Raw genomic sequence first — 11,310 nt, forward strand, 5'->3', positions numbered from 1 at the left:
TAACAACTATAAAGTACCAAATAAGCGGTAAATGGGGGAACGGGGCTACAACTCTCAAAATGACCGAACGGGTCATTACATCCTCCCCCTCTTAAACAAACGTTCATCCTCGAACGAGTATAGAGACATACCTGAAGTGGTGAAAACATAAGGATAATGGCTACGCATATCATGCTCGGTCTCCCAAGTTGCCTCCTCGATCGGATGACCCCTCCACTAAACCTTTACTGAAGAAATGTTCTTTGACCTCAACTTTCGAACCTGTTTGTCCAAAATGGCCACTGACTCTTCAACATAAGATAGATCCTTATCCAATTGGACTGAGTTGAAGTCTAACACATGAAACATGGAACACTGGATGAACTGCAAAGAGACTAGGGGGTAGTGCAAGTCTGTAAGCCACCTCTCCAACTCTCTCAAGAATCTCAAAAGGTCCTATTTACCTAGGGCTCAACTTGCCCTTTTTTTCCAAACCTCAGAACACCCTTCATAGGCAAAACCCAAAGCAAGACCCGCTCACCAACCATGAATGCAACATCACAAACCTTCCGATATGCATAACTCTTCTGTCTAGATTAGGCTGTACAAAGTCAATCCTGAATCAATATAACCTTTTCCAAGGCATCCTGAACCAGGTCTGTACCCAATAGCCTAGCCTAGCCTCGCCCGGCTTAAACCAACCTACTAGAGACCGGCACCGCCTCCCATATAAGGCCTCAAACGGAGCCATATGAATGCTCGGCTCGTAGTTGTTGTTGTAGGAAAACTCCGCAAGTGGCAAGAACTAATCCCAAGCACCCCCAAAATCCATCACACACGCACGAAGCATATCCTCCAATATCTAAATAGTGCCTCAGACTGTCTGTCCTTCTGAGGGTGAAATGATGTACTCAACTCCATGCGAGTACTCAACTCCACGCGAGTACCCAACTCACATTATACGACTCTCCAGAACCGTGATGTAAACTGCGTACCCCGATCAAAGATGATAGATACCGGTACGGTATGAAGCCTGACAATCTCGTGGATGTAAACCTGAGCCAGCTGCTCCGAAGAGTAAGTAGTAATCACAGGAATAAAATGAGCTAACTTGGTTAATCTATCCACAATCACCCAAACTGCATCGAACTTCCTCTAAGTCCGCGGGATCCCAACAACGAAATCCATAGTGATCTATTCGCATTTCCACTCTGGAATCTCTAACTTCTTAAGCAATCCACTAGGTCGCTGATGCTCATACTTCACCTGCTGACAATTTAAGCACTGAGCCACATATTCCACTATGTCCTTCTTCATCCGACTCCACTAATAGTGCTGCCTTAGGTCCTGATACATCTTCGCGGCACCTGGATGAATGGAGTACCGCGAACTGTGAGCCTTCTGGTGAATCAACTCACGTAATCCATCTATACTAGGCACACATAGCCCGCCCTGCATCTGTAGTACACCGTCATCCCTAATAGTGACTTCTTTGGCATCCCCGTGCTGAATTGTGTCCTTAAGGACAAGCATATGGGGGCCATCATAATGATGCTCCCTGATACTATCATACAGAGAAGACAAAGAAACCACACAAGCCAAAACTCGGCTCGGCTCGAAAACATCCAATCTGACGAACCGGTTGTCCAAGGCCTGAACATCCAAGGCTAAAGGCCTCTCTGCTACTAGTAGATATGCTAAACAGCCCAAACTCTCTACTTTGTGACTCAGGGCATCGACCACCACATTGGTCTTCCCGGGATGATAAAGAATGGTGATGTCATAATCCTTAAGCAACTCCAACCACCTCCGCTGCCACAAATTAAGATCCTTCTGTTTAAACAGATGTTGTAGACTCCGGTGATCGGTATAAACCTGACAAGGGACACCATACAAGTAGTTCTGCCAGATCTTCAAGGCATGAACAATATATGCTAATTCACGATCGTGGACCGGATAATTTTTCTCATGTACATTTAACTGTATGGACGCATAGGCAATCACCCTACCATCTTGCATCAACACTACACTGAGACCAATATGTACCGCATCATAATACACAGTATAAGATCCTGAGCCTGTGGGCAACACCAATATTGGGGTTGTAGTCAAAGCTGTCTTGAGCTTTTGAAAGCTCTCCCCATACTCCTCGGTCCATCTGAACGGAGCACCCTTCTAGGTCAATTTGGTCATAGATGCAGCAATAGAATAGAAACCCTCTACAAATCAATAATAATACCCTGCCAAGCCAAGAAATTTCGGATCTCCGTAGCTGAGGACGGTCTGGACCAACTCTATACTTCCTCAATCTTCTTCGAATTTACCTTGATCCCCTCGCACAAAACTATATGACCCAAGAATGACACTGAATCTAGCTAGAATTCACACTTTGAAAATTTAGCATATAACTTTTTTTCTCTCAAAGTCTGAAGCACAGTCCTCAGGTGCTGCTCATGATCCTCTCGGCTTCGGGAGTATACCAGAATGTTGTCAATAAACATGATGATGAAAGAATCAATATAGGGCCGAAATACATTGTTCATCAAATGTATAAATGTTGTTGGGGCATTGGTCAGTCCAAATGACATTACAAGGAACGCATAATGACCATACCGAGTCGCTAAAGCAGTCTTCGGGATATCTGGCTCCCGAATCTTCAATTGATGATAGCCTGAATGTAAGTCGATCTTAGAGAACACTCTGGCACCCTGAAGCGGATCAAATAGGTCATCAATACGTGGTAATGGATACATGTTCTTCATTGTAACCTTATTCAACTGGCGATAATCAATACATATCTGTATAAAACCATCCTTCTTCTTGACAAATAAGACAGGAGCACCCCCAATGCGATACACTGGGCCAAATAAAACCCTTATCAAGTAGCTCATGTAACTGCTCTTTTAATTTGCCGGGGCCATACGATATGGTGGAATAGAAATGGGCTTAGTGTCTGGTAACAAATAAATGCCAAAGTCAATATCCTAGTCGGGTGGCATACCCAAAAGATTTGCTGGAAATACATCCAGAAAATCCCTTACTACCGGAACTGACTCCAAGGTAGGAGTATCAACACTAACATCTCTCACATAGGCCAGATACGCATCACACCCTTTCTTAACCATTCGATGAGCCTTAAGAAATGAAACAGCCCTGCTAGGAACACGATCTAATATACCTCTCCACTCTAGTCGCGGTAGACCTGGCATAGCCAATGTCACCATCTTGGCGTAACAATAAAGGATAGCATGATAGTGTGACAACCAGTCCATTTCCCAAAGAATATCGAAATCCACCATACTGAGCAATAATAAATCAACTCTGGTCTCAAAACCACTGATAACAATCAAACACAATCGATACAGGCGGTCCACAATAATAGAATCACCCATAGGTGTAGATACATAAATAGAAGAACTCAAATAATCACGATGTACGCCCAAATACGGGGCAAAATAAGATAACACATAAGAATAAGTGGAGCCTGGATCAAATAAGACTGATGCATCTCTATGACAGGCTAGAACGATACCTATGATAACAGAATCGGATGCAACTGCCTCCATCCTAGCAGGAAGGGCATAATATCTGGCATGGTCTCCCCCTCTAGGACGACCTCTACTTGTCTGACCTCCACTTCTAGCTGGTTGTGCAGGTGGAGTGGCAACTGGTGTAGTAATCATGGCCTGAGAAGCCTGAGGGCCATATGGAATAGGTGGGGCCTGAGATATCTGTGGAGGTGCACCCCTCCTAAGTCTAGGGCAATCCCTCATTATATAACGAGTGTCATCACACTCAAAACAAGCCCTCGAAGGACGTAGCTGATGAGACTGACTCGGACCTGATCGGATGGACTGACCGCTGAAAGCACCCCGTGCAGGAGGTACAGTAGACAATGACGGTGCATAATATGGAACCTAAGGTCTGGGAGTAGCCGAAATACTGCTAGAAGATGGAAGTGCTGAATGAATAGGACGGCCCATATAGACTCTACCAAGACGGGCTACAGCTCGGGCACGAGAACTGTTATACGTGCCAGAATCTCGAGGTCTCTTATCTTTCCTCTCTTCTCTCTCTCCCGGGTCTCCATATCCTCTAATATCCTGGCGATTTCCACCACCTGTTGGTATGTGATGTCCATCTCCAGTTATCGAGCCATACTGAATCTGATACTAGGGTGGAGCCCCTCAATAAATCGACGGACACGCTCTCTGACAGTAGCAACCAAGGCAGGTGCATGCCTGGATAAATCACTAAATCAGACTGCATACTCCAATACTATCATAGCGTCCTAGCGCAACTGCTTAAACTCTGTGCGCGATGCATCTCTGAGACTCTAAGGAACATACTCCCTCAAGAACATATCTAAAAACTGAGTCCAAGTGAGTGAAGTTGCCTCAAACGGACTATTCAACTCGTATGCTTGCCACCACTGGTAGGCCGCTTCTCTAACTCATCAACTTGTGTCCGTGGCTCTAGGGTACGGGCAGTGGGAGTCTGTGCTCCTCCCCCGGCCTGAGATGTGGCAGGAGCAATTTGAATTAACCCTGCCATAGCTAGAGTGACAAACAAGCTCAAAACCTGGGCAAGAGTCTCCTGAAGTGTAGGGGTAGTAACAGGTGTCTCAAGTGCCTGCTCTCCAACTGGAGCTATGGTGGCTCCTCTACAGTAGCTTGTGCAAGTGCTCTAGCTGCACCATGTGCTCTTGCTCGGCCTCTGCCCCGGCCCCCGCCTCTTACGGATCCAACAGGGGGCGCGTGTGTCTGATCATCGGATCCAGTTGTGCGTGTCCTCACCATCTGTGAGAGAATGGAAAGACAATGGTTTAGAATTTCGAATTCAACAAATGTGCACGATAAGGAATCAAAGAAGTGAACATTTTCCTAATAGTTCCATAGCCTCCCGAAGATAAGTACAGACGTTTCCGTACCAATCCGCGAGACTCTACTAAACCTGCTTGTGACTCTTAACACCTATGAATCTAGAGCTCTGATACCAACTTGTCATGACCCCAATTTCCCTCCGTAGAATGTCGTGATAGCACCTAGTCCCTAAGACTAGGTAAACCTATCAATTATGCGAATAACGGAAATCTACAACTGAAACTCAAATCTCAACATATGAAATGATTATAAACTTTAATTCAAAATAGTTACAACTCCCAAAACCCGATAGGAATAAGTCACAAGCTTCTAAGAGAAATACTAAGTGTCTCTAAACAACAGAGTCTAGTGAAGATAAGGAAAATAGCATAATAAAGATAGAGAGGGACTCCGAGGTCTGCGGACGCTAGCAGATGTACCTTGAAGTCTCTGCGTATAGACTAACTCACTGATACCTGGTCTGGTGGGAAGTACCTGGATCTGCACAAAAAAGATGTGCAGAAGCATAGTATGAGTACACAACAGTGGTACCCAGTAAGTGTCAAGACTAATCTCGGTAGAGTAGTGACGAGGTCAGGTCATAGCCCTACTGGAAATAATTAAAAAAACAGGGCAAAAGGTTTAACAATATAATAATAATAATAATAATGAAAATGAAAGTGAATCAAGTAAGGAGTATGTCACAATTTAACTGCACAGAATAAGGGCAAATAATATATCACGGAAGAAAAACAAAACAATCAAGGCTAGTACACCAATAAAAAAATATCAACAAGGGCACTCCCGAGGTACCACCTCGTAGTCCCAAATCATAAATAAATTCACAATATATTTTTTTCCTTATATCACCGCGGGAGCCTTCACATTTAATTTTAAAGAAATTATTTTTTCCGAAATAGCATCTCGCGTTTTAGCCACCCTTATCACACTGCATGACTTCTAGTAGTTCCCCTACTAGCCATGCGTATCAAGCCACCCTTATCTCACAGCATGCGTTTCAACACCCAGACCTTATACCACCGTATGCGTATCAATATTACAATTTGCACCTCAAGTGCCTAAATATTTCAACTTGCCAAAATAAATCAACAACAAAATTATTTTCCACAATAAGGAGCTCACGACTTAATCACAATGAACACAAAATCTCACAAAATATTCGGGAGTGAATAACTCAACAAAAATAATATTTCACAAATTTAACAATTTACCACAATACCAAATTTTTAATGTCAAATACATCATTTAAATAATAATTTAATTTAAAAATTCAACCTTCAAATAATGAGCACAGAATAAAAGAAACAAAGCTTCAACTAAACAGGTAACGCAATTGGCCGGAAAAGGTAAGGAAAATTTAAAGTGTAAAAATAGACCAATGATGATGAATATAAACGGATAAAATAATTTAATTGATATGTAACAGAGATCTACACAATTTAAAACAACATTTAGCCCATATGCACACTTGTCACCTCGCATACACTACTTTCAACACATCACAATTTTCATGACATTACCAATCCTAAGGGGAATTTTCCCCACACAAGGTTAGACAAGTCACTTACCTTAAACTGTGTAATTCTTTACTCCGCTATGCCTTTGCCTTGTGAATTGGCCTCCAAAAATCTCGTATCTAGTCACAATTATTTCGATTCAGTCAATACAATTTAATGGAAATAAATTCCATATGAAAAATACTAATTTTCCAACAAAATCTGAAATTTAACTCAAAAATTGCAAGTGGGGCCCATATCTCGGAACCCGACAAAAGTTGCAAAGTATGAACGCGCATTCAACCACGAGTCCAACCATACCAATAATACTAAATTCCGATAACAATTAGGCCCTCAAATCTTCAAATTTAACCAAGAGGGTTTCCAAAATTTTTCAACTTAATTCATCAATTAAATATTAAAAACTACCAAAATTGAGTTAAGAACACTTACCCCGGTGTTTCCTTGAAAATATCCCAAAAATCGCCTCTCCCCCAGCTCCAAATTGGTAAAAATCAAAAATGGGACGAAGTTCCATTTTCAGAACTTAAACTCTCTGTCCAGGCATTTCTTCTTCGCGAACGCAGAAGCTCTCTCGCGTTCGCAAAGCACAAAATTTCCCTGCCAAAAATTCCTCTTACGTGAACGTGAGGGTCCTCTCGCGAACGCGACGCCTCACTCACGAACACGTAGGCCAACACGTGAAGTCCACCCCCAGCCTTGACTCTTTTTCGCGAACTCATCTGTTTTCTCGCATTTGCGATGCACACTGGCCCTCAACCTTCGCGAACGCGAAGAACAAATCTTCACCTACCTTTAATAGCCCTTCGCGAACGCGTGACTCCCATCGCAAACGCGATGAGGGAAACTAGACACCAGAAATCTATTGCTTCAGCCATCTTCTAAGTCCAAAAATTGATCCGTTAACCATCTGAAACTCACCCGAGGGCCTCGGGACCTCAACTAAATACACCAACAAGTCCATAAAACATCATACGAACTTAGTTGAAACCTCAAATCACATCAAACAACGCTAAACCCATGAATCATACCCCAATCCAAGCTTAATGAAACTTAAGAATTTTCAACTTCTACATTCGATGCCGAAACCTATCAATTCAAGTCCGATTGACCTCAAATTTTGCACACAAGTCATAAAGGACATAAAGGACCTATTCAAATTTCCAGAATCGGATTCCGACCTCGATATCAAAATGTCAACTCCCTGATCAAACTTCCAAACTTAAATTTCTATTTTAGCCATTTGAAGCCTAATTTAACAACGGAGTTCCAAATAATTTTCCGGACACACTCCTAAGTCCAAAATCACCATACGGAGCTATTGGAATCATCAAACCTATATTCCGGGGTCGTTTATACATAAGTCAACCATTTTAACTTAAGCTTTCAACCTTGAGACTAAGTGTCTCAATTCATTTTGAAATCTCTTCGGACCCGAACCGACTACCCCGACAAGTTATATAACAGTTATAAAGTACAAAATGAGCAGTAAATTGGGGAACGGGGCTACAACTCTCAAAAGGACCGGTCGGGTCATTGCAAGAAGTGAAATAAATGAACCAAAAATGAACTAAGTCCGTAATAAATGACCTCACTGCCTCCAAGACTTTCGCACCTGCGGTCTATGGGTCGCATATGCAGAAGGTTCATCAGAGATGCGGTCCTCTCTATGCTGGAATAAATCCGCATCTGCTGAAGAATGGATCGCTTCTGCGAACCAGCTCCTGCAGTGCGTGAGCCACACCTGCGCTCGTCCTCGCTTCTGCGGTCCCATCACCGCTTCAGTGGTCGCACATCTGCGCCCACCGCCTCCGCATCTGTGATTTCTGGGATGCCTATGCTGGGCTACTTCTGCAGCTGCTGACTCACTTCTACGAGCTCGCACCTGTGGTAGGCCTTCTGCAGGTGCGATTGCATCAGAAGCTGGATGCTTCAGTTGATCAACCAAGGCCAAACGACTTTCACGCATCGTCCGAATGGCATCCGAGGCCCCCAGCCCCGTCCAAACATACTAACAAGTTTGTAAACATAAAACGGACTCGCGCACCCTCGGAACGCGGAAAACAACATTAAAACTAAGAATCGCAACCCAAAACCAATAGGATCAACTTATGAACTTCAAGTTCTTCCAACTTGCTCTGAACGCGCCGAATCATACCTAAACTACTCGGAATGACACCAAATTTTGCGTGCAAGTCTTAAATCACCATACAGAACTATTCCTAGGCTCGGAATCCCAAACAGACCTCGATTACACCAAAACCTACAATAACCAAATTTAAAGAACTTTTAAACCTTCAATCAGCCAACTTACAACATTAAGCGCCAAAACGCTCCAGGGTCATCCAAAACCCGATCCGAGCATACACCCAAGTCCAAAATCATCATGTGAACCTATTGGAATCGTCTAATCCCAGTTCCGAGGTCGTTTACTAAAAATGTTGACTCAAGTCAAAGGTAACCTTTTTTAGCCAACATTAAGGAACTAAGTGTTCCAATTTCAACCCGAACCCTTCCATATCCTGAACTAACCATCCTCGCAAGTCATAAAACAGAAAAAGCACATACGGGGAGTCTTATTTAGGGGAACAGGAATCTAGAAAACAAAACGACTGGCCGGGTCGTTACATTTTCCACCTCTTAAACAAATGTTCGTCCTCTAACGGATCTAGAATCTTACCTGGAGTGCTGAATAGGTGTGGATATATGCTCTGCATGTCCTCCTCGGCCTCCCAAGTCGCATCGTCAACTGGTTAACTCCTCCACTGAATGTTTACTGCCAAAATCTCCTTGGAACTCAGCTGGCGAACCTGTCTGTCAACAATGGTAACTGGCTCCTCCTCATAACCCAAGCTCTCATCTAACTGAATTGTGCGGAAGTCTAACACATATGACCTGTCGGCATGATACTTCTAAGAATAGACACGTGGAAAACCGGATGAACTCACGTTAGACTTGGAGGCAAAGCAAGCTCATAAGCAACCTCTCCAACTCGTCTCAACACCTCAAATGGACCTATAAACCTTGGGCTTAACTTTCCCTTCTTCCCGAACCTCATGATTCCCTTCATCAGAGAGACCTTCAAGGGGACCTTCTTGCCCACCATAAATGATAAGCCAGGCACCTTCTTATCCGCGTAACTCTTTTGTGTGGACTGTGTGGTGCGAAGTCGCTCCTGAATCAACCTTACCTTTTTCAAGGCATCCTTCACTAAATCAGTACCATATAACTTAGCCTCGCCGGGATCAAACCATCCGATTGGCGAACGAAATTGCCGACCATATAAAGACTCAAATGGAGCCATCTCGATACTAGAATGATAGTTGTTGTTGTGAGAAAACTCGGCCAAAGTCAAGAATCGATCCCACTGCCCTCCGAAGTCAATCACAAATGCTCTGAGCATATCCTCCAAGATTTGAACTGTCTGTTCCGACTGCCCGTCGGTCTGTGGATGAAATGATGTGCTGAGCTCCACCCGAGTCCCCAACTCAATATGTACTTCCCTCCAAGAATGCGAAGTAAACTTAGGGCCTCTATCCTATATGATGAAAACAGGCACACCATGCAACCGAACAATCTCCTGAATGTAAATCTGAGCAACAACTCTAAAGAATATGTGGTAACAACCAAAATGAAGTGTGTCGAATTGGTCAACCTATCGATAATGACCCAAACTGCATCAAACTTCCGCAAGATCCGCGGCAACCAAACTACGAAGTCTATAGTAATGCGCTCCCATTTCCACTCAGGTATAGTCATCTGCTGAAGTAGGCCACCTGGCCTCTGATGCTCATACTTAACCTGCTGGCTGTTTAGGCACCTCGCTACATACCGAACTATGTCCTTCTTCATTCGCCGCCACCAATAATGTTTCCTCATGTCGTGATACATCTTCGTAGCACCTGGATGAATAGAATACTGAGAACTGTGTGCCTCCTCTAGGATCTTCTCCCTCAAGCCATCAACATTTGGAACACATAGGAGACCCTGAAGTTGTAGAACACCATCCTCACTAATAGTAACCTCCTTGGTACCACCCTGCAGTACTGTCTCTCTGAGAACCAACTGGTGCGGATCATCAAACTGGCGAGCCTTAATCTGCTCGAATAGTGAAGACTGGGCAACAACACATGCAAGAACTCTGCTGGGCTCTGAAATATCCAACCTCATAAGTCTGTTAGTCAGGGACTGAATGTCCAAAGCTAGTGGTCTCTCCTCTGGTGAAATGAATGCCAAACTGCCCAAATCATATACAGGGCAATTCTTTTTGTGGGGCTTCAGCTGATGTGAAGCATATGCAATAACTCGCCCCTCCTGATCAATACACAACCCAAACTAACGCGTGAAGAATCACAGTACACAGTGTACATCCCTGAACCAGAAGGCATCACTAACACTGATGCTAAAGTCAATGCGATCTTGAGCTTCTGAAAGCTCGCCTCGCAATCATCAGACCATCGGAATGGAGCACCCTTCTGGGTCAATCTAGTCAAAGGTGTTGCAATGGATGAGAAGCCCTCCACAAATTGACGATAATAATATGCTAACCCTAAGAAGTTCCTGATCTCAGTCGTTGTGGTAGGACGAGTCCAACTCTGAATTGCCTCGTTCTTCTTGGGGTCTACCTTAATACCCTCACCTGATATAACATGCCCCAAGAATGCCACAGAATCCAACCAAAACTCACACTTGGAGAACTTAGCATATAGCTTATGTTCCCGTAAGGTCTGAAGCACCACTCCCAAATGCTGCTCGTGCTCCTTCATGCTACGCGAGTAGATCAAAATATCACCAATGAAGACAATGACAAATGAATCAATATATGGCATGAACACTCGGTTCATCAAATCCATAAACGCCACTAGAAACTCATAATGGCCATATCTAGTCCGGAAAGCCATCATCGGAACATCAGGAACCCGAATATTCAG

The 11,310-nt window shown here is 43.7% G+C and overlaps 1 protein-coding gene across 1 annotated transcript; it reads right to left on the reverse strand.

Annotated features, from left to right (window-relative positions):
* Positions 1-4,628: 4,628 nt before the first annotated feature.
* LOC138901166 (uncharacterized) lies at positions 4,629-9,683 on the reverse strand. The gene is made up of 3 exons (XM_070188911.1): positions 9,328-9,683; positions 9,190-9,274; positions 4,629-4,778 (listed from the first exon to the last, which is right to left on the reverse strand). Exons 1-3 carry the CDS (start codon positions 9,681-9,683, stop codon positions 4,629-4,631), a joined length of 591 nt encoding a protein of 196 aa, XP_070045012.1.
* Positions 9,684-11,310: the final 1,627 nt, after the last annotated feature.

This window comes from Nicotiana tomentosiformis, chromosome 11, assembly GCF_000390325.3.
Source record: "Nicotiana tomentosiformis chromosome 11, ASM39032v3, whole genome shotgun sequence".
Taxonomy (NCBI): domain Eukaryota; kingdom Viridiplantae; phylum Streptophyta; class Magnoliopsida; order Solanales; family Solanaceae; genus Nicotiana; species Nicotiana tomentosiformis.